The sequence below is a fragment of the Lepidochelys kempii genome, chromosome 26, assembly GCF_965140265.1.
Source record: "Lepidochelys kempii isolate rLepKem1 chromosome 26, rLepKem1.hap2, whole genome shotgun sequence".
Taxonomy (NCBI): Eukaryota; Metazoa; Chordata; order Testudines; family Cheloniidae; genus Lepidochelys; species Lepidochelys kempii.
In genome coordinates, this window is record NC_133281.1 from 7,162,387 (window position 1) to 7,190,081 (window position 27,695).

Sequence of the window (27,695 nt, forward strand, 5' to 3'; positions counted from 1 at the left end):
TAGCAGCAGTGAGTTTATAGGATGGCTGCCAATGTCACTGATTAGCAGGCTCAATGAAAGGGCCCGATTATGCAGTCATTATATATGCAGAAGTCCCACTGATTTCTCTGGGAATTGGAAGTTCTACTAGTTTCAATGAGGGAGGCATGCATGGAAGGACTGCACAATTGGTTCGAGGTGGCCTGGTTTTCAGAGCTACCAAACACTCACTCTTTGCCCTTAATGGGTAACATGGGTGATCAGACCGTGAGAGACTTTTAAGTCCTGTTCAGCCCTGGGATAAGTCCATTGCTGGGTATTTTAAATGACATGGGGGAATGGCATGTCTAAAACCACTGCTCTCTCTTTCTGCTACAGATTAAAAAAGCAGGGACTCTTTGCCGACCGATAAAGCACGACTGTGACCTGCCCGAGCTGTGCACTGGCCAGTCCCACCAGTGCCCAGTGGATCGATTCAGAGTCAATGGATACCTTTGCAGAGATGGCCAGGGTTACTGTTACATGGGGAAATGCCCCACCCTGAAGAGCCAATGCATTGCTCTTTGGGGATCAGGTGAGTGGATGCTGTCATTAAATTAATCAGATTGTTTAAGGTGAGGGGGACAGTTCAGGACAGATTTGTGACAATTTGTCAAGTACCTTTTGAGAATGGGAGCCAACACGTCAATATAACTGTGCTATGATGTTATGCAGGTGTGGTCCTAGCGTCTTAACATTCCACCTGTTGTGGAAGGGGCTATATTTACAGCACTCTATTTAATTTATTGTCAGCCCAGTTTATCATCAGGATTAACTGGTTTTTACAAGTATTCAATTACCACTTTCCCAGCATGGCAAAAAATGTGTCTAAGACATGGAGGGGGAGTAGTTTTAAAGCTTTTTTTCCCATTGGAGAACCTGCTTAATCTCCTTTTCTCATAGTCACATTCATTTAGAAAACAAAGCCAACAGAAACTTCTCTGAAATCTGTTAATACTTCCTTAAAAAAAAAAAAAGAGAGAGAACTTCCCTTTTCTGTCTTAATGCTTCAGCACAGAGTTATTGGTACTAAGGTTCCTTGCGTGTACAAACCCCATAGCTTTTCTTGCACCCTATTGGTAGGTCAAATGGTTGATGGTGGCCGGGTTTCAGACCACAGGGGTGTGACGTGCAGTGTGTATTAGCATGCGCTGGTGTGCTGTTCTGTAACTGCCCCATGTGGACACTTCCAGCGCGAACTAAAAGGTCCAGGATCCCGAACTAGGTATATTTTAATTTGCGCCAATGGTGTCCACCCAGGGGAGCTATAGCATAGCATTGTAGTCCAAACTGCAGGGCCATGTAGATAAGTACCAAAGGCACCCTTAATGAGGAGTAAGGGTGAGCTGTAGCTCACGAAAGCTTATGCTTAAATAAATTTGTTCGTCTCTAAATTGTCACAAGTACTCCTTTTCTTTTTGCGAATACAGACTAACATGGCTGCTACTCTGAAAGGTGTCCACACAGGAAGTTAGTGCAGAGTAGCTACTGGGCTTTAAATTCACACCCTAGCTCACTCCCCGCTAACTTTCCTTTGTAGACAAACCCTCAGTATTTGCAGCTGCTTGATCACACATCTTCACTCCTCCCCCAAAGAAGAAGGAAAAAAGCTTTAAAGATTTCATTCCATGTGGGGGTTTTTGGTTGTTGGGCCATGCGTGCTTAAATCTAGTAGTTTTACGCCACCACTGCATCTGACGATCCCTACCAGTTTCATAAGCTCAGTGCCACATTTCAGACACTTTCTAATATGCATTTCTGGGGAAAGAGGAAGTTGGAAAACTCCTCCTCTTTTGCACAATGTTGGGGAAAAAGGTAGTCCGGCAGTGGGTGGGGAATTTACATGATAAATTGAGGCCATTTCTCTGTTTTCACACTGATGTGATGATGATGATTATGCTCCCTTTTTACTTAGCGATAAAAATTTGTTTTTGTGGCACTACAGGGCAGGGAGAGCAAACAAGACACCATTCTCCCTTGCTTGTTAGGGACAAATTATAAGCTAGGTTCCAACTGCAGGGTCTTCATTACTGACGATATTTTAGAAGACAAAAAACTCAAATTAATCTTTACAGCATAAACGTATTGTGCTTGTTGTCTTAACACGCAGCCATCAGAAACATCAGCTGCTCTTCACTGGGTATTAGTGTCATCACACCAAGCAACTCCAATGTGCAAGGCACCGGGCAAACACACAGTAAGAGACAGTCCCTGTTCCAAAGAGCTTATAGTTGAAATAGGCAATGCAAACCAGGGGGCAGAGGTACAGAGAGCGGTATGGACATGGCCAAGGCCACACAGCAGGCCAGTGGCAAGCTGGGAATAGACCCAAGGTCTCCTGACTTACACTCCAGTGCCCTACTCACTGGACCACACTCACCTCACAGTTTCAGACACTAAAGGCCGTAGCTGCAAATGTTGCCCTCATTTATAGCCATGCAACCCCGCATTTATATAGGTTTACATGGGACTGGATCCTCCGCTATGTGCAAAGAACACACAGTGCAGGCTGGGGGCGAGGCAGAGAATAGAGGGGTGAAGGTCTGCATAAAGCTCACCTTTGCCCTCCCCTAAACTCGGTCCACTAGCCTGGTCCTCCAGTGTAATCTAGAGCCAGCTGAAGTTCCATCATGGACCTCAAGGAGTCAAAATGAAAAGCTGGGGATTGGCATGTCCCAGCCATGCCCTCTGGCCACACACCCCTGAATGTACTTTATCCCTCATCTATTTTTTACGTAGATATGCTAGCACCTAGAACATCCTGGGTGCTACTGTAGTCCAGGATACATTTGAGTGATGTGCCACTGCAAATCCGATTACACGTGTGTGATGTCAACAGAATGAATGGATCATTTCCTCAGCTGGTGAGGTCAATGGAGCTCCACCACTTTTCCATCAGCAGAGGATCTGGCCCAGGGCATACTGTTTTCCATGCTCTTCATGGCTTTTCTGTCTTTTTTGCCTCCTTCCCAGGTGCTACAGTAGCTGTAGACTCTTGTTATAAGACTAACCAGAATGGAGTTTATTATGGACACTGCAAAAAGGTGAATGGCACATTCATCCCCTGTGCAAAAAAGTAAGCAAAAAAGTACTTACCTTGTTGAAGTCTGGGGGGTTCTAGGAAATAGGTAATTCATGTCCGTGTGAAGAGGCAAAAAACTAGGATAACTCTCTTCTAGCAGCTCTTCCTTTCATATTGGGGCTGGTTTGCTTTTCTCTTTTTAACCTGGATGTTGCAGTAAAGCAGGGCAGTTTCTGATGGAAAGAGAGAAGTACAGTTTCTAAATACAATTCTGATTCAGGTAAAGACAGCATAATAAACTAGAGTGAGATCAGTCAGAGAGAGAAGCTTTTGAGAAAGGAAGAATGAACCCGAAGAGAATCAGAGGCTGGGTTCAGTTAAATTAAGCATTCTGTCCTGCAAAGTAGTGTGAGGATACTCAATTCCCCTGGAAGTCAGTGAGAATTGAGCACCAGGACTTGTCTACACACAGACTGGAGCTGAAATAATAAGGGTTATAATTCAAATCTTTAGTTATTTCAGTTCTAGTCTGTGTATGGACTCAGGGATATGACATCTAGGTATGCTGTGCTCTGACATTCTAGAAGATAAGCAAGTGTTTTCCTCCCAGAGATATACAGTGTGGGAAGTTATTCTGTACTGGTGGTTCACGAATGCCTACAGCTGGAAACCTACTATCTTTCGACTCATGCAAAGGCAGTTTTCCTAATGACAATAATGAAGACACAGGCATGGTCGCTGCTGGAACTAAATGTGGTGATGGAATGGTTAGTGAAAGAAGTTTTTATCCCCCAGTAGTTTCTGTTCCATTCATTTCATTAGCAGTTTCTTGTTTATAGCACAGACACTCTTGCAAGACAAAAAGGACTTTAAAAAAAGTCCTATTCAAAGTGACTCAACTCCGTAAAGTCTGATTTTTCGACCATCTCACTCTTTGTGCCATCATTTATTCCTGTACAAAGTGAGTGTAAAGTGCTACCTTCTGATTTGGATGCATTTTACAGTCTGCACTGGTATAAAGTTACTGATGGAGAATCAGGCATGTGGAGTCTAAGGTGTCTAAAGCTCATAAGAATGTGACTTATTATTTGTACAGTATACTCCCATTTATTCAAACGTCTGCATTCTCCAAATCCCTTCCTCATCCCTGACCCCAAAACAACTGCCCGTATGCAAATCCCACAGCTAGCCACCCTGCCCAGCTGCTGGAATGCACCCCCCCCACACACAGTGGAACCCCCTGCCCAGCTGCTGGAATGCCCCCCCTGCCCAGCTGCCGGAATGCACCCCCCCAATGGAACCCCCGCCCAGCTGCCGGAATGCACCCCCCCCAATGGAACCCCCTGCCCAGCTGCCGGAATGCACCCCCCCCAATGGAACCCCCTGCCCAGCTGCCGGAATGCACCCCCTCCAATGGAACCCCCTGCCCAGCTGCCGGAATGCACCCCCCCCCCACAGTGGAACCCCCTGCCCAGCTGCCGGAATGCACCCCCCCCAATGGAACCGCCTGCCAACTATGCCCCGCTGCCTGCATGAACATCGCCTCCTCCCTGCACCTGTAGCGTGAAGATGCTCCTCACCCAGTCAATAGTGTAGCTCTGGCTGATGCAGCACTGAGATGTGCAGCTCCCTCTTCAGTGCACTCTCCACTCTGCTCCCCAGGCGGCCTGCAGGAGCCACTGTTGGGGCACACATGCACTGAGCCGAGCAGCTGCAAGAGGAGCCCAGGTGCTAGGGAGTCTACTGCCTTGCGGCTACTGCGCATGCAGAGTGATAACAGCGAAGTCTATACCCTGTCCAACTGTTTCTGACTGCAAGAGAGAACACTACGGGGGCCTGGGATGAAAGGCTGCCCTCTTGATTATCCCAACACCTGATTATCCAAATGAAATCTATGGGCCCCCCGCCCAGGCTATTCAGATAAACGGGAAGATGCTGTATTGTGGTGGTTTCTCAGTGCTCTAGTCACAGACCAGAACCCCATTGTGCTAGGTGCTGTACAAAACACAGAACATGATATATCAAAGATCGAGTAACACCTGTTAGCCACATCTGGTACAGTAAAAGCTGGTTTGGAAAACAGGGAAGGGGGAATATTGATACACACACACACTTTCCCTTTTTTGTAATCTATTCAAAATTTCAATGAAAAATGACATCAAAATTTCAAGTTCCGTAACATTTCTACCAACCCTGGGTACAATGAAATAACGCTTTGGGCCCGATCTTCATTTACATGAAGTCCCCTGTATGCTGCTGTAGCTTGAAATGTGGAGTAAATATAATTGACTTCCACTTTAAGGCCCTTTTACACTGCTATAGCAGTGCACAGTGGTCTTGGTGTAACTGAGAATCATGCTATTTTTCTTTATACAGTGTCTGATTCTTAGTTATATTAAGGACCCTTTACACCTCGGGGCCCTTAATGCCTATGTAAAATACATTTGTACACACACTTTAATGCCCCTTTACACTGCTCACCACGTTACAATTGACACAATTATTACACAGTGATGCAATTTATGAAAGCTGAAAGTCCCTTCTTGTTGATCACACATGCACTTTGAATTTCAGGTGTGCAGCAAGGGACAATGTGTTGATATCGAGAGAGCCTACAAGTCAACCAACTGTTCCGCCAAGTGCAACGGACATGCTGTAAGATCTGAGTCTTATTGCCAAGGACACTAAGAAAAGCTCTTGTGTGTGGACTAAAGCCCAGTTTTTATATTACAGTAACAGCTATAGGATTTTTTAAGTCCAGGGGGGTTGGCAATGTGTGATCAAATGAAAGAATCCAGATGAACTGAGTCGAACTGAGTCCGAAACGTCCTGTGGTTTCACAGGAGCACACGTAACCCAATAATATATCAGTACCTTTGCTTAGGAGATCACATACAATGATAGCGTAAATGATTTTCAGGAGGGAGCATAATCCTTGGGTAGCAAACTGGATTGGAAATCAGGAGACCTGGGCTCTATCCCTGGGAAAAATTCACACCTCTGAGCAATGTAGTTACGTCGATCTAAATTTTAAGTGTAGACCAGGCCTTATGCCTCCTTTACAAAATGCTCAGAGGTCTAGAGATGTAGGGCCTCATTCTCTGCTGCCACACACTTTGTGTAGTAATTTACATTGGTGTAAAATGCTACCGAGATGGACACGGAGCACTCTACATTTGCTTTGCACAAGGGTACGTGACTGTACAAGGTGCAGGAGAGTGGAGAATCAGGCCTGTGAAAGTGCATTGTAAGAAGTCAGTACTATCATTATGTGAGCTAACTTCTCATCTATCTGAATAGGAATTTTACACTTCACTCCAATTTTACACATCATTGGAAGCCTGATTCAAAGCCCACTGAAGGCAATGGAAAGATCCCCGTGGACTTTAATGGGCTGTCAATCCTGCTGATATATTTATGTATAATAAATAGGCCAAATTCTGATCTTACACTGGTATAAACGTGGATTAACACTAGCCACGGGCATTAAGCTAGCTTCTTCACTCTCTTGACCCTGGTTTAAAGACTAATATCAGACCTCTGTTCTCCTAGGTGTGTGACCATGAACTGCAATGCCAGTGTGAAGAAGGATGGGCACCGCCCAGCTGTGATAGTACCACAACAGTTCAGTGTGAGTAGGCTGTGATAAATATGATCAAGCGAGACACTGGTCAGCCCATAAACTGCGGGCCAAACAGAGCTGGCGTGAGCTGCACAGCTCCACTGACTTTAGAGGAACAACAACAGGGATTCGCTCCAGCTGAAGCTATGACCATAAGGGCTTGCCTACACTTACAGCAGCGCTTCAGTGAAGACGCTAGCTATGCTGACGGGAGGGGTTTGCCCATCAGGGTAGGTGGCCCAGCTCCTGAGAGACAGTAGCTCAGGTGATGGGAGAATTCTCCCATTGACTGAGTGCTATCTGCCCCAGGAGTTAGGTCGGTTTAACTATGTCACTCAGGGGTGTGGATTTTTCAGAGCCCTGAGCAACGCGGTTACACCAACCTAAGTTCCTAGTGTAGACCAGGATACAGCACCTTCATTCCCCTTTGTATCTGCTCTCTGCATGTCCGTCATCGCTGCTTATTTGAGTGACTAAAAAAAGCAGTTACTTCTGATAGCCCTAAAGAATTGACACATCTCTGGGTGGGGGTGGGGGGGGGAGAGGGGCAGGCTCTGTCTTCACTGCTTAAAAATGTGTTTTTTTACACCTGTACAATCCTGGTAGAGACGATCTCCCTGTAGTTTTTACCACAAAGTAGCTCGGCAAGGACAACGCTAAACGGCTTGCCCGTGGTTGACTTCTTGTAATTTTGCTTCGTGGTAAAACTACGGTGCGTTTTCTCCACTAGAACTTTACAGCAGAATAGCTAATATGTTAGTCACCCCATGGCAGAAACAGCTTTTTAAGCAGTGAAGACAAAGCCCCAGACTCATTCCTGCCTTCAAGTTATCTACAACAAAATTAAAAGCTAGATTACAGTCAGAGGGGGGTTACATGCAGAACTGGTGTAAGCAGCTGAAAACCCACTGTGGTTGGTTAGAGGAAAACCTCCTACACCAATTCTGAACTTGGTCCAGAGTCCCACAGAAGCGCTGTGAGGATTCGTGAGTATGTGCAAAGTGCTTCGAAGAGAGAAAGCACCCAAACATACTGAATTTTATTATTAAGGTCCTCACCTGCCCTCTCCCCAACTTTTGTTATTCAATAGGAAACTTTTTAAGATCATTGTGTGCAAGAATGAGCTTTAAGACTCGGTTCTGAGTACCGACAATCTGACATTACATATACCCAGGAGAGGCACTGGGGAGGCAGGGAATTGTGTCTCAGAGACACCGCTCCAAATCACCATTTCTCTGGACTTCCATCTGTCATTGGTTGGAGAAATATGCTGTGACACATCCTCTTCCTCCTCCTGGCAGCCATCTGGCTGACACAATGTCCTGACCTACTCCCCAACCTTCTGCCCATCTTGCTAGTGCAGTGATGAGTGAATATCGAGCAGCCGTGCAATTCTTGTTCTCCCCTTACATGCACAGACCCAGGATCCAGCTAGACACAGCACTACACAGTCATGCAGAAGAATGGGGTGGAGTCTCCCTCGTGTGGCCGCTTTTGATTGGAATGCAATTTAGCCTTAAGAAAGCCCTTAGCGTGGGAAAATGATGATGCCATATCTACATGCCTTTGTTACATCTCAGTGTTGTCGCAAAACAGTCACGTGTTGCAATGTATCATCCCTGCAGATTTCGCCATCGTTGCCGGTGTGCTAGCTGCCCTTGCCATCATTGTGATAGTCGCTGCTTTAATCATCCGCTACCGAAATGCTAAGAAGAAGCAAGCTCAGAGGTACAATGTTTATCCTTTTGGAATAAAAAAAATCTTGAAGGAATTAAGGCTGGAGCTTTTCAATAGGAGATGGGCTCCTCGCTCCCACAGGCTTCTCTGAAAAGTGCAGGAAGGATGGGAGATGTTAACCCTGGGACCTGAAAGTGCCATGGTCTCACCCCAACCTCTCAGGACTAATTAATGTCCATACATTGCTCTTTAAAAAAAGTAAAAGTAAACAATAGTAAGCCAGCTATTTAAACTCAACATGTGGAATGCTTTCCATGGTATAATGTCTTTTTTTTTTTTTAAGACAATCGAGATAACACATACAAACCGAAGTGCAAATTATAATGTCTTTGTAGTGGCCAGAGCAAAGGTGTATCTGGAGAGACAAACCAAGGCTTCTCAGGGAAAGTACAGAACAGAAGACTGAACGCTGCACCCGGGGTACCTGTCCAGGAGGTGAGAATCTGGATGTATGGCTGAGTTACAGACTGCTTGGTGCTCTGCTTATATTCTGCCATCACTGTAATAGAGTGGCTAAAATTTCAAAACTTACCTGCAGTTACTTAATAATGGGTTACCTAGGGAGGTGGTGGAATCTCCATACTTAGAGGTTTTTTTAGGCCTGGCTTGGCAAAGCCCTGGCTGGGATGACTTAGTTGGTGTTGGTCCTGCTTTGAGCAGGGGAGTTGGACTAGATGACCTCCTAAGGTCTCTTCCAACCCTAATATTCTATGATTAATAAGGGCCTGAGTCTAAAGATTAATCTAGTGATCAGAGCAAAGAGCTTGGAATCACAACTCCTGGGTTCTGTTCCCAGCTCTGGTAGGGTGGGAGCGCAGCCTAGTGGGTAGACCATTTGGCTTAGAGAGTCTAATTTCTGTACTTTGTCAGTCTGGAGCGAGGGGCTGCGAGCAAAATCAATAAGCAAGATAAAGATTTTAAAGTAAGGCTCATATCAAGTTTCTTCTCTTTTCCTGTTTTCAGGTCCACAACACAAGATTCCTCCTTCCCACTCCTCCACACCAGGCAAACAAGCCACAAGCCTATGTTGTGAGCACAGCCGGAGACTGTTTTCTTTTTTAAAATCAATTTTATTTTTGATAAGGCTGAACACAGCATTCAAAGGGATGTAATGGTCAGCCACAGCTGGGGCCAGATCCCAAGTCCATCAAAAGTGGAATGACTTCCATTGATGACGGTGGACTTTGGATCAGGCCCCTCTCTGTTCTTTCAGGGCTAACATAGATGGCTAGAAAGGGGAATAATGCTGCCCAAACCCGCCATCTATAATATATTCATATCCAAACAAACACATTCCTTGCAAAATGGGCACTGCCAGCTCATCGAAGGATTATAGATCCCAGTCTAGCAAAGCACTCAAGTTCCTACTTAGCCAATCTGTTAATGATCTGCTTATTCAAAGAGACTATTCATATGCTTAAAGTTAAGCATATGCCTAAGGGCTTTGCTCAGTCATGAACAACGAACTTGCAACAGACAGAAAATAATTGAATAGCTGCCCAACAGTGTGAGCTCCCATCTGGCCTTTAATTGCTCGCAGCAGTGGATATAAATCAGAAATAGGGGATCTGTGCACAAGAAAAGGTGAAAATACTCTCAACCTTTTCGTATTTCTCTCATTTTGCTGAAGAACGGAGCCCATTTCGCAGAAAAGTTTGCCAGGCATCAAAGTTTTCACAGGAAAACGGACCCTTTCAAAATTCAAAGTCTAACACTGAAATCTTAAGCTTTTGATGCAAAGACAGTAAATTCAAAGTTTGCTGGAAAGAAAAATGTAATGGATGTGAAGTCACTGACAACAAACAAACAAAATATACCTTGTGCAAAAATTGCTACCAGTTTTGCTCAGCTCCAATATACTTTAATAAGTTTTGGAGATCTCTTTCCTCCTCGATGATGGGTGTCTAACTCCCATTAATGCTAACAGGGGACTTGCATGTGCATATCATGGAAGAATAGGCCTCAGAGAGTAGAAGATCATCATCACATATTTTGATAGGCTACTGATCCGTAATATCTACATGCGCAACTGCAAAGCATCTCAGGTCTACACCAATTTTCCATTCAATTCCACAGTATGTCCACGCCAGTCTTCTGTTTGTCTGCTTGATGGACTTGTTTCTGTGCACCTTCATGAGTTTGCTATGAGACCACCTATAAGCTATAAGAGCTTGACACAATGGAAAGACTTCCATTTGCGTTTTAGGCAAGTCCTTTGGATAGATTCAATATGCAAAGCCATGCCGCTTTAATGAGGCTTTTGTAAATATCGGCCAAGAAACCAGACTGAGCACTGGGCCCGATTCCACAAAATGCTGAGTGCCCTCATCATCTACTCCTGGACGCTCAGCATCACACAGTGGGTGATTTGTATCTTTCAGGACTGGCCCTATTGTGATTAGAAATTGGCCCAAAACAAAGCTCTAGATCTAAACAATCCCTAAAGCTTTGGGAAACTTGCCCCCCTCCCCCAGTCCAAATTTCTGCGTTTCGGACCCATCTCGAGTGGTGACATCTGAGCCAGAGCAAAATAATCTCGGCACTACAATCATTAGAGTTCATAGATTTGAATGTTTAAGGCTGCAAGAAGAGCATACACCTTAAAGAATGCTGATTGGATTGGATTTATCTTTGTATTTATAAAAACACGCCTCTCCCATCTTCAGGTGCATGCTCATCAATTATAAAGCAATTGAAACACAAATAGTTAAATTGATACGTCAGCTCCAACGGATTAAAGAGAAGACCAGGACAAAAACTCCAACTTCAGTTTGTCACCACATCCCCTCTGGAAAAAGCTTGGGGAAATGGATAGGTTTTTATCAGTAGTGTCCTGGAAGTCAAATACTACAATCTGTGCTGTATTCGGCTGTTTAATGTTGAAAGCTCAGTATGTTGTCAGCCATAAACCTGTAAACTGCCTTTTTTCCCCCTGCAACACTAACATATTGTAACTTATTGTTGCTCCCTAGAATATCCCAGAGGAGAGATCCAATGGCAGGCCAGCCATCCACCAAAATACAAAAATGGTAAGAACCTCATAAGTGGATTTAAAGAAGAAGAGTGACATCCTGGTCCCGTTGAAATCAATGGCAAAACTCCCAACGACTTCAATGCAGCCAGGATTTCATCTCTAGACTTGTAAGGCTGGGGCAATTCTGAATAAGGGACAGAGGCCTCTCCCTCACACACACACACGATCTCTCAGCGTAAACATATTTTTTATTTTCTTCTTTTTCAGCCTATCGTAAAGCCAACCATTCCACCACCTCCAGTTCCTACTGCCAAACCAGCCTTTACTCCTGTCATGGGCAATTCAGTAAGTAGACTTCCATAATTCTGGTCCATTCTTTTCTCATGGATCTTATCTAATCAAGTTACACGTGATATAATCATGATGCAGTGGACACTGGCCAGTGTTTTCAGTTTCATGGTTAAAACTGATGGAAGCTAATTAGATTGTAACTCTTTGGGGACGGGACCATCTTTTTGTTGTTCTGTGTTTGTAAAGCACCTAGCACAATGGGGTCCTAATCCATGACTGGGATGGTGAGTGATACAAATACCTAATATATTAAAATTATTTATTATGTCCCATTTTTGCAGTGTTCCTATGTATGTCGAGTAGTCACTAAAATTGCCTCAGATGTACTGAAAGGGCAGGACCAGGAGAGTAGGTCATCAATAATTTTTTAATAAAATTCAGGGGGAAAGAATTTTAAACACAGTGGGCCTAGTTTGCATTTACACTAAGGCCACATTGCACTAACACAGCAGTATAAAAGCACCTTTGGTGTAAATGAGAAAGGCCAGAAAGTTTGCCTAAAAAGCAAAATACACAACCAAACCCAAGCAAACAACCACTCAAACTCTTGCTGTCCGAGGGCTTGATCCTCCAGTCCTTACTCAGACTAGCAATTTCTACTCCTGCTAGTAATCCCACCACAGTCAATGCTACTGCTTGCATGAGCAAGGATTTTTCATTAAGATTTCAATTCAGCAAAGCACAAGTATGTGTTCAAAGTTAAGCGCAAGTCCCATTGACTTCAAATGGGACCTAAGTGCATGTTTAAGTTCAGCATGTGCTTAAGTGCTATCCAAAATAGAGATGCTTTCCTCAGTCATTGCCTCAAGCATGTGCCTGGCTTTAAGCAGCTGAGTAGCCCTATTGAATACCCTTTGCTGATAGAGATGAATTTACATCCCATATGTAAAGCATATACCTCTCTTAGTATTGACACCTCCTCCTCAATTATTGGGAGTGGACCACATCCACCCTGGCTGAATTGGCCTTATCACTGGTTCTCCACTTTCTCTTCATGTGCCAGTATATTTATGCTTGTATCTGTGATTTTCACTCCGTGCGTCTGAAGAAGTGTTTTTTTACCCACAAAAGCTTATGCCCAAACACATTTGTTAGTCTTTAAGGTGCCACCGGGCTCCTCGTTGTTTTCACATGCTCAAGTGCTTTCCAGAATCGGGATCTACGTTTCTGTCTGTTTACATTTGTTGTGTGTGTAGGGCAGGGATCTCAAACTCAAATCACCACAAGGGCCACAGGAGGACTAGTACATTGGCCCGAGGGCCGCATCACTGACACCTTTTCATAAAAAGATACAAAAGCCCACACCTCTGCCCCTACCCCGCCCCCTCCACCCCTTCCATAGGTCCCACCCCTGCCCTGCCTCCTCCCACCCCTTCCCCAAAGTCCCCACCCCAACTCTGCCCCCTCCCTGCCCCTAATCCAACCCCTTCCCCAAATCCCCGCCCCTGCCCTGCCCTGCCTCTTCTCCACCTCCTCCCCCGAGCATGCAGCTCCACGCTCCTCCCGCTCCCTCAAGGAAAGGGCTAAGCATCAAACAGCTGGTTGGTGGTGGGAAACGCCTGGAGGTAGGCAGAGGAGCGGGGATGCGGTGCGCTGGGAGGGGAGGGGAGCTTGGCGGCCGCAGGAAATAACTCTGCAGGCCGCGTGTTTGAGACCCCTGGTGTAGGGGGAAAATATTTAGGATCACAATGCTACTTGCTTATTTACTTTTTGTCTCTGGAAAGGTCTTGGTAAATATGGGAGATAACCCCAGTAGCAGCTCAGCTCTGTACTCACTTCAAAAAGGAGGTATAACAACTATATTTTTGTCACAGGTAGCACAGACAAAGTCCACTCCTTCACCAGTCCCAAAGGGCAAACCTGCACCCCCACCACAGGTAACTCAAGTACACCATACATGTGGATATTCCAAGTATGACTGACTGCAAGATAGAGATCAAGATAAATCTTAACACAGTGCTGCCAATTCATGATTTCACTGTGAGCTGCATGATTCTTGGTGTTTTTTTCCCACAAGGCCCTAATAGCTCCTGGAGTCAGGTTACAACAAACTCAAAACCAGTAAGTTTCCAGCACTCATGGCTGTGAAGAAAAGATAAAAAACACGACTCCTTAAAGGCTCAACAACATGATGGCAAATAAAGGGAATCCAGTCTGGTTAGTTTGCGGGGGAGGTATGGAGGAGTGGTACAGAGCCAAGATTTTTGGAGAGACAGAGCTGTCAATACTGTTAGCAGCACAGTCCAGTAGTTGGTATTTAAAATGCTTTTACTTTCTAATTGTCTTCGTCGGTTTGCATTATAGTGCAGGGTTTTAATCCTGTAATAAAAGTACAGGATCTCAGCAGCACTACTCCGCATGTGGTCTAGGCTCTGACCCTGCAAAGAATTATCCCGTGCGCTTAACTTTAAGCGTCTGACTAGTCTCAGCATGTGCACAGGTCTTTGCAGAATCGGTGCCTTTGAATGATAATTCTTTTGCTATATATGAGTACAATGCCGAGCATAATGGGGCCTCTATGTCCTACTGCAATACAAAAATTATTATTATGTAGAACAACTGTGGGCCAGATTTCAATTACCTTTACTCACGCTGAGTAGTATTTTATACAACACGTGATTCAGCGGGACCATTCTCGGAGTAAGGTGTCATTCAGAATGAGTAAGGGTATCAGATCTGGCTCTTAAGAGGGTTGCTGGAATATAGGAGCCGGACCATTTACCCATCAAGTCCGGAATCTGCAGCAATGGCTATTCTCTGATGCTGAGGAGGTACGGAAAAAACCCACAATGCATCTCACCACGTTGTGCAATGCTGAGTAGAATTTGTGGAAAATCTTGTGTCAGTCACTTGATTTGTTCCATTTGTTTGTTTTCACTCAGGCTTTAAAACCACCAGTCAAACCCAGAGTATGAAGCTACTGAAGAAGAATTGATCAAGATTCCTGACATTCTGAGGGACAGTTTCCATCTCCATTCACCTTGTGGTTCCTGCCTTTGCCAAGGAAATTATGATCGTTCCACTAACTTTCTTTTTTAAATGGACTGGCAATTTCTTTGAAAGAAAATGTGTTTTTCAAATAATGTTGTAGTCCTTGGATAATGACATCAGCCTGCCATTCCTGGCTTTCCAGAGGAAAAGCCAGGGGAATAGCAAACTGAACTGAGGGGGACCATATGTGAGTTATTAAACCAGCTCAGTATATGTTTTAGGTTGGAATTAAAATAAACATCCTAACTGTCAGGGTGGTTAAGCACTGGAATAAACTGCCTAGGGAGGTTGTGGAATTTCCATCATCGGAGATTTTTAAGAACAAGTTAGACAAACACATCAGGGACCGTCTAGATAATACTTAGTCCTGCCATGAGTGCAGGAGACTGGATTAGATGACCTCTCGAGGTCCCTTCCAGTCCTATGATTCTAGAGTCTAAGATTTGGGAAAGTCTGGTGCGCTGGATTCTGTCTGTAAATTGCAAACTACATGTAAAGTTGAAGGACCATCAAAGTAGCTGGATCAATGGCCCAACATTGCCTTCAGTGGTGAACACCTGATGCTTCAAAAGGATGTGCAAAGCTGTCAAGGGTAGAACAAAATTCCTTCCTGACCCTTGGAGGAAGTCCCCTTTTAACATTGAAGCATGAGGCTGGATTACCCTCCTGTTCGTCAGTTTATTAGCTCTTGCACTGACTGGCAACGCTTGAGATCTGAGAAGTATTTTGGTTCTGAAAAGATCCTTTGGGATTATAGTACCCCTTTATTCTCTACCACTTTAAAGGCCCCACAGTGAGCTATTTTGAGCTGGGAAGATTGGAGACATGGTCAGAGACTGTATTACAGTCAACCAGCTAGCTGCTTGGATCACAATGCTCCTGAAAAGCATGCTTTGCCAGCCTGACATGGAACTTCAGATGCCATAATTGAACTCCAGGGACAATGAAAAAAAATCCCTTAATAAATGGTTTTATTCACCACTTAGTTCCAGAATTATCTCCTCTTCCCCCTTCCCACCCTGCCACATTCCAGCAGAGAAACACTGGTATTTTCTTAATTGTAGGATTACTCTTTGCACTCTGCTGTATTATTGTAAGTTTGCTAATGAGTACTAGGCTGGGCACATTGATTTATTATTGTAAGACTGCTCCTGTGTCTGGGGCTTTGCACACTAGTATGTTACTAGAGGGGTGTTCATTAGTTCTGGGCTGCTGGCACTGCTGTTATTGATACTTGGGGCATTGATATGATTGATGTTACTAGCATCACTATATTTAGGTTAAAGCACATGGGAGTATGTGTCAAGGAAAAAAGATGTTCCCAAAAAATAAGATGAACCTTGTATCCCAAGCACCCAACATTTCATAGAGGTTCCAGTTTGAACCAGGTTTGGTTCTAGGTCACATTCAAAAGCAGAATGGTCCTTTCATTTTCAGAACGGGTTAGGATGTGGTTCAGGATGGCAGATTTACACTATCTGGGCACAAAAGTGTCGCGAAGGGAGATCTTCTCCCGGCTGCAGAACCACCGAAGTGAAGTCATAGCCTTGAATTAGCCTCCACATGAAATCTGGAATTGCATTGTAACTCTAATCCATGCCAGGTCCTGAGCATTCCCTGTTTGGCCTGCTCTTTAAAAAGAGCCATATCCTCAGCTGGTGTAAATCTAAGCTTCGTAGTGGTTAGCACAGTTGTGCCGGTTTGCACCAGTTGAAATTCTGGCTTACAGTATCTTATTTTGATCGTCAACAGCTAAGTTAAAAATAAAATAAAAAAAAAAAGGTAGATAGAAGTATTGACCTGCCCACTGTTGTCTCTCTGAAACAAAAACAAGAATGTGAAAAATATCCATTCCTTCTCTTATGCTGTGATTTCCTTTGGGCTGTCAATCAAGCACTGTAACAGAAAGAACCATGCTATGAAATGATAATATTCTGTTACTTGCCTTGTAAGCTGTCAGTTTTGGGTGTACATTTTTTTTAGATTCAACTTCATTGGGAGAACATTTGTGTCTCCCACTTTGGAATCACTTCTGCTCTATTTGTATTCAAAGCTGTATTTAATATAAGCAAGTTTAAACATGGTGTATGGAGATTTTAAAATGTTATTTTTATTACCTATATATAATGTATTTACAAATATTTCTGTATTAAAATGTTCTAAGAAAAGCAGAGTATTTTTTGTAGATCATCATCAATTGCACATAATACATATAAAAGATGAGTGGGATCATTTATAATCCTATAAAATCCACGGGACTCCAAATTTTGCTCAAACTGCCCAGCAAAGTTTTGTATTAATGCAGTGGGATGGATCTTCAGCTGATGTAAACTGGCATAGTTCCATTGAATCGAGTTTATATTAGGTGAGAAAATGGCCCAATTGCTCTAAAACAGAGAGAACAAAACCCTAAATACTTGATGTAAAAATCTACCTTCTTTCAATTTGTCTATCCAGCTAATTTATATCTAGCTGTTGGCTACATAGATTATCTGACCACAGTCATCATAGTAATTGAGCACTTTGAAATGAGTAAAGCAAATGCCCAATGCTCAAGTGTTGCTTCTCAACTGGACCAGTCTTCCAGACAATAGTGTATGTATGCAGCAGTCGCATATATGTCGCTATCCATATTCACTATAGCATAGCATAGACTCCCGGCAGCCACAGCATATAAACGTCAGAGTATATTTGTAGAACCCCATTGTTCTGTTATACAAATGTGACATCTGCTGTTAGAAAGCCTCAACTGCAAGCAGAAAGCAGCCCAAATCTGAGCCTCTAATATACAGGATGGAAGAATACTTATGATGCTTTCAGATGTCAAAACTTCCAGGGCCTGATCCGCAGAGGGTGTAAGTCAGCAAAGTGCCATTAAAAGCCAATGGAGTTACACTGATTTACACCACCTGAGGCTCTGCCCCCAAATATTTGCTATCTTTGATCTGGCAAGTCCTTACATAATGCACAGTTGCAAATGACGGCTATGCTGGAGTGCTGGTAGGTCTGAGCGTTCAACAAGTCTCAAACCCTTCTGTTCTCACCAGAGTTCAAGCTGAAAAGGGGGCATGGCCAGAGAACAGGTGCATCTTAGGAAACATAGGCATGTCTATACTGCAGTCACAGGGTGCAATTGTAGTTTGAATGATGTACTTGAGATAGCTAGCTAGGTTTAAGCTCGGGACCCAGATCAATGAAGACAACAGTACAAGCTAGGCCGCACTGAAGTTCTGGGACCTGGCCTAGCTTGATTAAAGCTAGCTCAGGTACATTGTGTGGCAAATGGCCGACACTACTGTGGTGGGTCCCGTGCTTGTTCTTAGTGTGGTGGGTCAGGGCGCTACCCCTGCCCCTATTCTTAAGCGTCAACAGCTCCACTAGTGCCCTAGTCAGGGAGAGAAGCAGACTGGGAGAAGGGACCCAGGTCTGCCCCCTAATCTGGATCCCATCCCCTTCAGCTTCGCAGACTTCTTACCCTCTTTGCCCTTGGACAGGGTTTCTCTCGGTCTTCTATGCTGGGGAAGGAGAGGGGGTGGGGGTGGAAAAAGCATCCCTCTGCTCGGGCAGAGTTTCCCTTCCCTTGGTATTCCTCCAGACTACAGTCAGGTCTCCTTCCCTATCTCCTGTCTGACTGAAGCAGGGGATTATTAGGTCTCTAGCATGGCCTTAATTGGCTCCAGGTGCTCTAATTAACCTGTAGTAACCTCTCCTTAGTCCACAGGGAATAAGGCCCTGATCATCCTGGGGCTTATATACCTCCCATCTCACTCTCCTGCTGCATCACAGTCAGCTCCAGCAGTAATTGCACCCTGTTAAGGAATGAACCGTGCACAGCCTTGCCTAATGGTTGGAACTGGGCGACCAGGCACAGTGGCCAGAACCCAGCTCAGGAGGAAGTTACCAAGCCCAGAGAGCGAGCCAGCCAGAACTGGGGTGGGGGCAGAACCAGGGGACCAGGCCGAGATTAGGAGCTGAATACCAAGTCCAGGTTGGAGCCAGAGTCAGATGCCAATACCAAGTCCTGGGAGCAAGATGGAGCTGAGAGCCAGAAGTCAGAGGTTGGAACCAGAGTATCAGCTGGAGCAGGACCCAAGAACTGGGAGCTAGAGACCAGGTGTGGGGACTGGGGACAGAGGCAGGAGCAAGTGCCAGGAGGAGCGAGGAGGTGGCCGAAAAACCAGGAAGCTGAACCAGAAAACACTACAGAGCAGCAATGGGGGAGGCAGCAGGGCTGCAGGGCAAGAATATGACTGCTAGTGTCTTCAGCCTGTCAGGAGGCCAGGATCATTAACTTGAATCAACTGAGTGCAATGAGCTGGGACTGCATTCCGCTCTGGGTCCTGGACATACCTATGATCGCACTGTAGACATATTCTTTTCTCTCTTAGGTGAGACCCTCATCTTGCTATTTGCTCCCATCTGTGGCTTCAATCCTACTCCTAGAGAGCACCCCAGCCATGTGCTCAATGCGCATAGGGCCAACCACCCTGTGCTCCTGGTCCGTTCCACACCTGCAATGGGCAGCATCATAAGAGCAGCCAGACTGGGTCAGACCAAAGGTCCATCTAGCCCAGTGTCCTGTCTTCTGACAGTGGCCAATGCCAGGTGCCTGAGAGGGAATGAACAGAACAGGTCATCACGTGATCCATGCCCTGTTGTTCATTCGCAGCTTCTGGCATCACGACCACCGTGCAACATTTTACAGTTATGGGTATAAAAGATCTTGGCCTGGTGGGATCAGTGAGTAAACACGGGGGCTGGCTGGGAATTTCAGTGAACCATTTATTTTTTTTTCCCCCAAAATGCCAATTTGTTGTAACCCAAACAGTTTGTTAAACAGGCACAGTTCCAGTGCATCTCTTGACTCAAAAAGAAAAAAAGTGGTGAAAAAAGTTCCAAAATTGTCAAAAACGTCCCACTTCAACATTTTTGAACCAGAAAGTTTTGGTTTTTTGAGTTGAAATGACCTTTCATTTTAAAATTTTAGACTAAAAAAGAGGAGAAAGAAAGAAAACAAGGTTGAAATTGAAAAAACTGACTAAATTTGAATTTATCTGAATGAAATGGTGCAATTCCAATTTCCAGTTTGTAAAACGCTCCCAACTTGGAACATTTTTTCACTCTCTCAAAGATGTTCCAGGCACAGGAAAACAGCTTCTTTCCCCGCTGTAGTTAACAGGGACAGGCTCAGCTTTCACAGATGCAGGGATTCAAGTAAGGGGGAATTGTGGAGAAATGCATCACCCCTTCCACTACTACAAACAAAAGGGGAGAACTTCCAATCTTCTCTTGGGCGTGGATAAGTGCTCCCACCCCAGTTCCCTCTCCTCCTGGGCTGGTGTTGTGAGAGCACCTCCTGCTGTTTCCATTGACTTTAAAACCCTGCACTCACCCTCCCAAGTCCCTGAGAAATTTTGCGGCAAAAAGTGGCCACTCCCTTTCCCCTGCATACCCTCAAAGCGCCATCCTCACAAAAAGTCCTTGCAGAGCAACTTCCTGGGGTCAAGGGAAGGTCGGTGCATACTGCAGAATTACCACTGCAGCCTGGATCCACTAACATCTTCTACTTTCTGCAGGCTTTTCTTTTTGCTTCTGCAGGCAGGCTCTTTTGATCATTCAACCACCTCTAGCACAGGGAACATAGGCTATTTGGGGAGGTGAGGATATAGGATGAATCCAGCCCAGACAATCCACTCTACTGGGGAAAAAAAGCCATTTAATAATCCAGTCAGAGCTTGCTTGGTAGCCATGATTTCAAATTAAATATGAATTTCAGTGTGTTCCATGTCCCTTGGCATTCAGTTATAGATTCAAATACATTAACAGTGACAGAGCAGGAAGGTAAGGGCAGCATGCAAACAGGCGCCAGCCAACTAATCAATAGGCTAAACCCACTCTCCAAATGGAATACCATGGAAATTATATGCTCAAGGATATGCAGGTTAGGAGGAAGCCCTTGCTTTCTAAAGCCCTACTGACTATAAAGCTAAACTAAGGCTTACACTTATTCGGCACCAAAACAGATGGGTAAAAGATTATCACTTCTTTTAGCTTGAGATTAAACCTTTTCTTTACTCTTCAGCTGTCTCAACCCAGCTCAGCCAAAAAGCGTGTGTGCCTAACAACATTGCATCCATACTTCTCTCAGGGCAAACGAAGGACTGAAAGTCAGATCCTTAGCGGGTGCGAATTAGAGCTGAGCAAATAACTGATTTTAGAAAGAAAAGAAAAATCAGATTGGGACAAACAGAATCTGAAATTTTTCAGTGAACTGAAAGTCTCTTGCAGGTCTGTTCCAGAGCTAGGATTTGAACCGGGGTCTCCCCGCATCGCATGTGAGTGGCCGAATCACCGGGCAAAAGGTTATAAAGGGGAGGGAGGAGAAGGGGTGGCAGCAGCACCAGCAGCTCTGGCCGTTTTGTGAATGGCCAGAAATGTGTGTGTCAAATTTGTGAATAAACCACGTGCCTGAAAAATTTCACTCGGCACCGGTGCCACTGTCCATTGAAATCAATGGAGATACTCCAGCTGACAGCAGCTGAAGATCCAGACCCTAATAGCTACTGTCCACTACCCAATATCCAACTGGGCCTAATGGCTCACAATTCCTATGGGACAGAAACAGCTCTTGCAGCAGGGTAATTTGCTGTATACTGGTACATTTCCATATGTGAGCCTCAGCAATTAGCTACTTATTATTAACAGGAGAAGGACGACAATCTTCAATCATCGGCTTATTGAAAGCTTCCCAAGTGTTGCATAATTGGACGCCTTTAATCTTCCTCTATGTGATTGAGAAACTGAAGGCCCAGTGAGGCACAGGGCTATCTATAGAGCTGCCGGCAACAGCCATGGCCACCAAATTACTTTAGATCAAAGGTTAGAAGAGTGGCATGGATATCAGCATGCTATAACTGGCATTAGATCCATAAATAATTCTGCATAATACATGACCATAGCCTTCAAAGGGTCTAGGGGGAAAAACAGAGGCTGGCGTATTGATGGTTGTGTCTGTAGCAGCTATCAAAAGAGCAGAAGTGGTTACCATGGGATTTGTCAATGTCTCTTTACAAAGAAAGAGAAGGAACCTGGATCATCTATTTCAAACAGGAGAAATCAAAGCCCACCAGGACAAGTGACTTCGTGTACAGTGGAGAGATTTGTCTCACTCCAGCCAAACATGAACCAGAACCAATTAGCCAACTACCCACTATCCAAGAAAAACCTTTAGAGTTTCAGATGAAATGAGACATGGATCCAAACTATTACCCCTGCTTTGTAAATCTAAAATGGACTCCTCTCTAGAGGTTGCAACTATTTAGCAAAGTACAGGGGTAGTTTCCCCATTGGGATTACCTAGAGCACTGCCCCACTAAGTAAAAACCATAAAACACAAATCAGAAGGAGGCAAAAGAAATGTACCTGAAATCCAATTTCTCACTGTCACAACTCTGATCGAGGGGAGATTTTAGATTTACAAAAGCAGGGGTAGTTTGGATCCAGGTCCCCATTCTTCTGAAACACTTTGGTGTTACCACATAAAGGACCCAAGGAAAGCCAACTTCTCCAACACGACGACGGGTACAGTATATGGTAGTTAGGTAGGTAAATGGATGCAGTGCTCATTCTAGTAGAGAGCAACATAGCATCAGAAGACTTCAGGGAGGGCATCTGCACTTCAACAGCCCAGAAGCCACAGCCAAGGACTTAGAAGTGTTCTTAATTAACGGGCCCTGTCCAAGACAGACACAGGGCTTATTTGGATTTAACCTCTACTGCAGCTGGGGAAAAGGTTTTCATCTCTGGATCTTTTACTGAATGCAGGTGGAAAATAACTCCCTTTTCGGCATGCTGGACCCATTTTGTTCTGTCTTAAATGCACCAGCATGATGCATTTTCCATGTTATTCTTTAAAAATATTACAGAGAAACATGTTCCTAATCCCAGTTTACTGGCATTTTATGTTCTAGTGCTGTACAGAATTGCTAAACATTATATACATCAGTTGATTCAGAGACTGCCTGACATACAAGACAGTTTCCAGATGATGAGGCTTTATAGCAGTAAGACCGGAGACTTGCACATGAAGAACATAAAGAGGGGAGATAGTCTATCAGATAAAACACTAGATGGGATTCAGGAGATCTGGATTCAGTTCTTGGGTCCACCACAGACTGTGTGTGACCTTCTGCAAGTCACTTAGGGCCTGCTTTTCTAGAGCTCAGCATCCTTGGGGTCTGGATTCTCAGAAGACCTTAGCACCAGATGTCCATGTAGTGTGCTGAACTCTTTGGAAAATCTGCCCTCAATTGTGGATGCTAAGCACTTGCTCGCTCTGTGCTTCAGCTCCTCATCTATAATGCTCCCTTTCTTTCACATAATGTCTCTCCTGGCTGTAAAAACCGTAAGACCTATGGGGTAGGAACCGTCCCTTATTCTGTTTGTACAGAACCTAGGGCACTGGGGCCTTGCTGTTGGTTGGGGCCTCTACACATCACAGTAATTAATGCAAATAAGAATGTTACCACAGTACATCCAAAACACTGAAGTGGATATGTCTCTACTGTGTTAGATATCAAAAGCAGCACTTCACCTGAATTCATCTTTGCACTGTAACTATTTGAAAACAGCAGCGAAACCTTGAGCTGGAAAGCAAATAAACTTACGCTCCACCAGGTACAGCACAGAGCAGTAGGTTGTCCTAAAAAGGGAAAGGCAGCGCAGCAGGACCCACATGTCCAAATCATCTGACCATCACCAGATCTCCGGATAGCTGTAATTGGCGGTGAATTTTTCATGCCAGAGTCAGCTGTGCACTGCGGGCATGGACCAGAATGGAAAACAAACCTGAAATATTAATGACATCTATCAGAGGACAGGCAGAATACAGACAAAAGAGATAACTGAGGACAGGGACTATCAAGAGGTTGGGAGAAACTGTTCCCTTTTTGTCCAAAGGCAGGCTAAACAACTGGTTCCAACTAGGGTTGCCAATTCTGGTTGGATGTATTCCTGGAGGTTTCATCACGACACAATCTTTAATTAAAGATTCATCTTTAATTGGCTGGAGACTCCTGGAGGGTTGACAACCCCAGTTGCAACTCACATACCTGGTCCTTCGAGCTTGGTTTGCAAAGGTCCTGAGCACCCACGGTTCCTATGGAAGTCTAAGGGAATTGGAGGTGCACAGCACTTTGGTCTCTAGGAGGTGTCTCAAGTTGGACACCCCCTAAAATTAAAATAACTTTGATGATCAGGCCCTATTAGCGCATATAAAGGGCCAGATCTCCGAGTCCAGCCAAGCTATGCTTGTTACAAGAAATAGGACCCCACCTTTCTCCCCTGATCTGCAGCATGACCAAGGGTTGAGCCATTCCCAACAAAGACAGAACCTGGTGCCAGGATTTTAGGATGTTCATAATGCATACGTTTTACAGCTTTTATCCATCCCTGCATTGGGGATCTGAGCCAAAACCACTGTCACAAATACTACCCAGCCAGGCCTGACCCAATTGCGCTAGAAGCTGTACACACATTTAGCATAGTTTTTTTTGAGGAAGCTGTGTTTTTGTTGGAAAAATCTCCATTCATTGAAAGTCTCTCTCAGGTCCATGATAGAATTTCTGGTCACGGAGAGTGAGAGAAAAAACCAAGAATAGTCTATAGCCCATTGATTAAGACACTCACCTGAGATGTATGAGATGCAGAGTCAAGTCCCTGTGAGGACTTAAATCTGAGTCACCTACATCCCTGGTGAATATCCTAACAACTAAGCTATACAGTCCCTCTTTCTCTTGCTTAGTCTCATCTTTGGAGCTGATCCACTTGTATAAAACAGTTAAATAATAATTGGGCGAGAGAGAGATACACAGACAGAGTAACAGAATAGCTTGAGATTAACTCAAAAGCTCACTCGTTAGGACACTTACCTGGGAGTGGGAGACCCCAGTTTACTTTGCTGCTCTGCCTGACATCCCAGGGAAGTATCTTATCCACTGGGCTATGGAGTCAGTCTCTCAATCCCTCCTGCTGGAGCTGTTGTATCAATAATTACCTGTACAAAGGGGGGATAGGATAAAGATCTATAAAATCACGAGTGGTGTGGAGGAAAGAATAGGGAAGTGCTATTTACCCCTTCACATAACAGGAGAACGAGGGGTCACCCAATGACATTAACAAGCTGCAGGTCTAAAACAAACAAAGGTGATATTTCTTCACACAATACATAGTCAACCTGTGGAACTTGTTGCCAGGGCATGTTGTGAAGGCCAAAAGCATAATGGGGTTGAAAAAAGAATTAGGTCAGTTCATAGAGGACAGGTCCATCAATGGCTATTAGCCCACATGATCAGGGACACAACCCCATTCTCCGGGTGCCCCTAAACATGTGTGACTGCCAGCAGTTGGGACTGGACAAGAGAGGACAGATCACTCTATAATTGCCTTGTTCTGTTCATGGTCTCTGAAGCACCTGGCACTGGCCACTATCAGAAGACATGATCCTGGGCTAGATGGACCAATGGTCTGACCTAGCATGGCCACTCATGTTCTTATTCATTTGGTAAGAGAGAGGGAGGCAGACAGTCTACAGCGTGAATCCGGCAGAGCAGGGACTTGAAGCTGAGCCTCTCACTTCCCCGGCGAATGCTCTAAACCAGCAGTTCTCAAAATGTGGGTCGCGACCCCATTTTAATGGGGTTGCCAGGGCTGGCTTAGACTTTGGGGCCCAGGGCTGAAGCCGAAGCCCCATTGCCCAGACCGAAGCCTTGGGCTCAGGCTTCAGTCCCCGCTCCTGGGGTTAGGTAGTAATTTTTGTTGTTAGAAGGGGGTCACAGTGCAATGAAGTTTGAGAACCCCTGGTCTCAACCACTGAGCTCTTGGGTATTCTGGGAGGTGTCTCTCTGGTTTTCCATGACAGTTTTTAAAGAGGTCTAGCTTTCATTCCACATCCAAACGCAAACAAATCTGAAAACGTCTATATTTTTGAAAAACAGATTTCTTGTTTTCTGGCCAGCCCTAATATTTAGTAACAAGACAGTCTCATGCTTACAGTCTTGGCTATGACATGAAACAAGAGGTGGATTAAACAAACAACAAGAGGGAAGAGGTGGTAACAACACAAGAATGCTTTTGCATAGACTATTGGTGCAGTCAATATGGCTTTCCAGTTGCTTAGCCTAAACTGGCAGACAACTCCCCCTCCCACCGCCTTAAATAGGGCCTGATCCAAAACCTTTTGAAGCCAATGGGAGTCTTTCCATGGTCTTCAGTGGACTTTGGATCAGTCCCATATATCATTACCGAGAAATGAATGCAAGCTTTAATTAGTACCATCCTGAATTTCTTCCGCCACTCAGCTTTTTGTACTTATGTATTTTATTCTTACTTCTCATTTATGTTGCCAGTTTCCTGCCTTAGAAGGTTAATGTGTTTTATCTAATTGCCTCGCTTCTTGGGAATGCTGGAATCAGGGAAATATTGACTGCTCATTATTTAAAAAAAATGCAAACCAGCATGGATTTTTGTGAGGTATAGTCCATCTGCTGGCCAAAAGATCCCCAAGGGAAAGAGTCACATTCATATGCACCGTTCAAATATCTGCAAAATATCCAGAAACACGTAAGAGCAATATGGAGAGAATGCCGGCTTTTAAAAAAAATCATTAAGGGACAGTGGTCAACTTCATTCTAGCAAGGCTACTCCTGGAGTAAGATGCTACTCATGAGTAAACCGCTATGCACCATAGACTGTAGTTTATTGACATTTACCAATACAAATCTTTCCAAGCTGAGTCACCCAGTATTAACTGCTAGCCTCATCCGCATTTCAGTTTTTAGACCTGTGTTACCCCAAAAAGGGAGAGTCTGCTTCTCCCTCACCCATGCTATTAGCCAGTCTTCTCCTACTTAGCACAAGTCATTCATCAGAAGTAGTCCTACATAGCGCAAGGAGCTAGCACGTATATGAGCAGGGCCAGAGACGGACAAGGGCAACAAATTTGGAGGAATTTTGAAAGCCCTTTAAGTGGGAGTCAGGTGAGTGTTGCTAAGGCCAGGTGACGCTAGCTGAGGATCTGGCTCTTGTTTTTTAAGAAGTGAAAGATTTTGGAGCATGAGTCTGCAGCATGGGTTCTGTAGCATATTCTGTGCTTGTGGAATCGTAGTATACACATACCTGCTAAGCCAAGGGTAAATGGATCTCATTGGTGATAGGCTCAAGGTGCAAAATGTGGATTGGGGTCTGGGTTTGGATTTCAAACCTCCCAAAGTTGGGAGCTGCTCAGAACTGGGGTTTCGGTTTGGCCCATCTCCTGATCGAGCGTTAGGGCATGAGCTGATCACCACAAGGGTGAGGAAAGAATGCTCTGCCTATCTACAATCAAACCACAACCACCTGTCTCTAACGGATGAAGCATTAGACTACTGCCAGAAGGAAGGATATCGGACTTAATGAACCAATGTGATAAATCCTGTGTTCCGCTGTAGAGCACAAACAAATTACACTGAGACAGACAAAAAACACATACATACTGTATGCTGGTCATGTGAGCTGCACAGGGAATGAAGTTGGGTGTCTTTAGTTCCTAAAAGCTGCTGAAGAACCATCTTGCATTTCCTTCTCTTTGCCACTGGATGGAGTCAGGAAACTGCACGTCAGCTGTTTCTCTTGCATTTGGTTCCAAGTAGCTAATACAAATGCAGTACAGAGGCAAGCACAGCAAATGTTGTCCCCCGACTGAAAAAATTTGCTACTGTCTGTACTGGTGGAATAAAAAAAATACAGCATTATTATAACATTCTTGAGAGTTCTTTTCACATTTAAAAGACTCAGAGCCAAATTCTCCTATACACAACAGGTAAGCACCCTAACAGTTACACTTACAAGCTACATCGAAACGTCACTCACATCATGACGCAGCAAAAATGTAACACGTGAGCTAGCAAATAAAACAGTAAATTCTATCCCCAGACCATCAGCTC

The 27,695-nt window shown here is 44.6% G+C and overlaps 1 protein-coding gene and 1 long non-coding RNA gene across 3 annotated transcripts in view; one reads left to right on the forward strand and one right to left on the reverse strand.

Annotated features, from left to right (window-relative positions):
* LOC140903535 (zinc metalloproteinase-disintegrin-like NaMP) overlaps positions 1-15,693 on the forward strand; it is a 49,888-nt gene extending 34,195 nt beyond the window's left edge. Inside the window, exons 14-25 of one of the 2 annotated variants that reach the window (XM_073324945.1) lie at positions 358-553; positions 2,992-3,094; positions 3,651-3,807; positions 5,615-5,695; positions 6,593-6,671; positions 8,288-8,390; positions 8,735-8,834; positions 9,363-9,428; positions 11,372-11,428; positions 11,641-11,718; positions 13,539-13,601; positions 14,607-15,693. In XM_073324945.1, the coding sequence (XP_073181046.1) occupies positions 358-553; positions 2,992-3,094; positions 3,651-3,807; positions 5,615-5,695; positions 6,593-6,671; positions 8,288-8,390; positions 8,735-8,834; positions 9,363-9,428; positions 11,372-11,428; positions 11,641-11,718; positions 13,539-13,601; positions 14,607-14,639 (1,116 nt within the window). In that variant the 3' untranslated portion in view covers positions 14,640-15,693. The remainder of the gene's footprint in view (positions 1-357; positions 554-2,991; positions 3,095-3,650; positions 3,808-5,614; positions 5,696-6,592; positions 6,672-8,287; positions 8,391-8,734; positions 8,835-9,362; positions 9,429-11,371; positions 11,429-11,640; positions 11,719-13,538; positions 13,602-14,606) is intronic. The other variant, XM_073324946.1, reaches the window with a different exon arrangement.
* LOC140903541 (uncharacterized) lies at positions 3,121-27,440 on the reverse strand. Its single transcript, XR_012156274.1, has 4 exons — positions 27,246-27,440; positions 24,645-24,769; positions 23,382-23,562; positions 3,121-3,273 (listed from the first exon to the last, which is right to left on the reverse strand). It is a non-coding gene; the product is annotated as an uncharacterized lncRNA (long non-coding RNA).
* Positions 27,441-27,695: the final 255 nt, after the last annotated feature.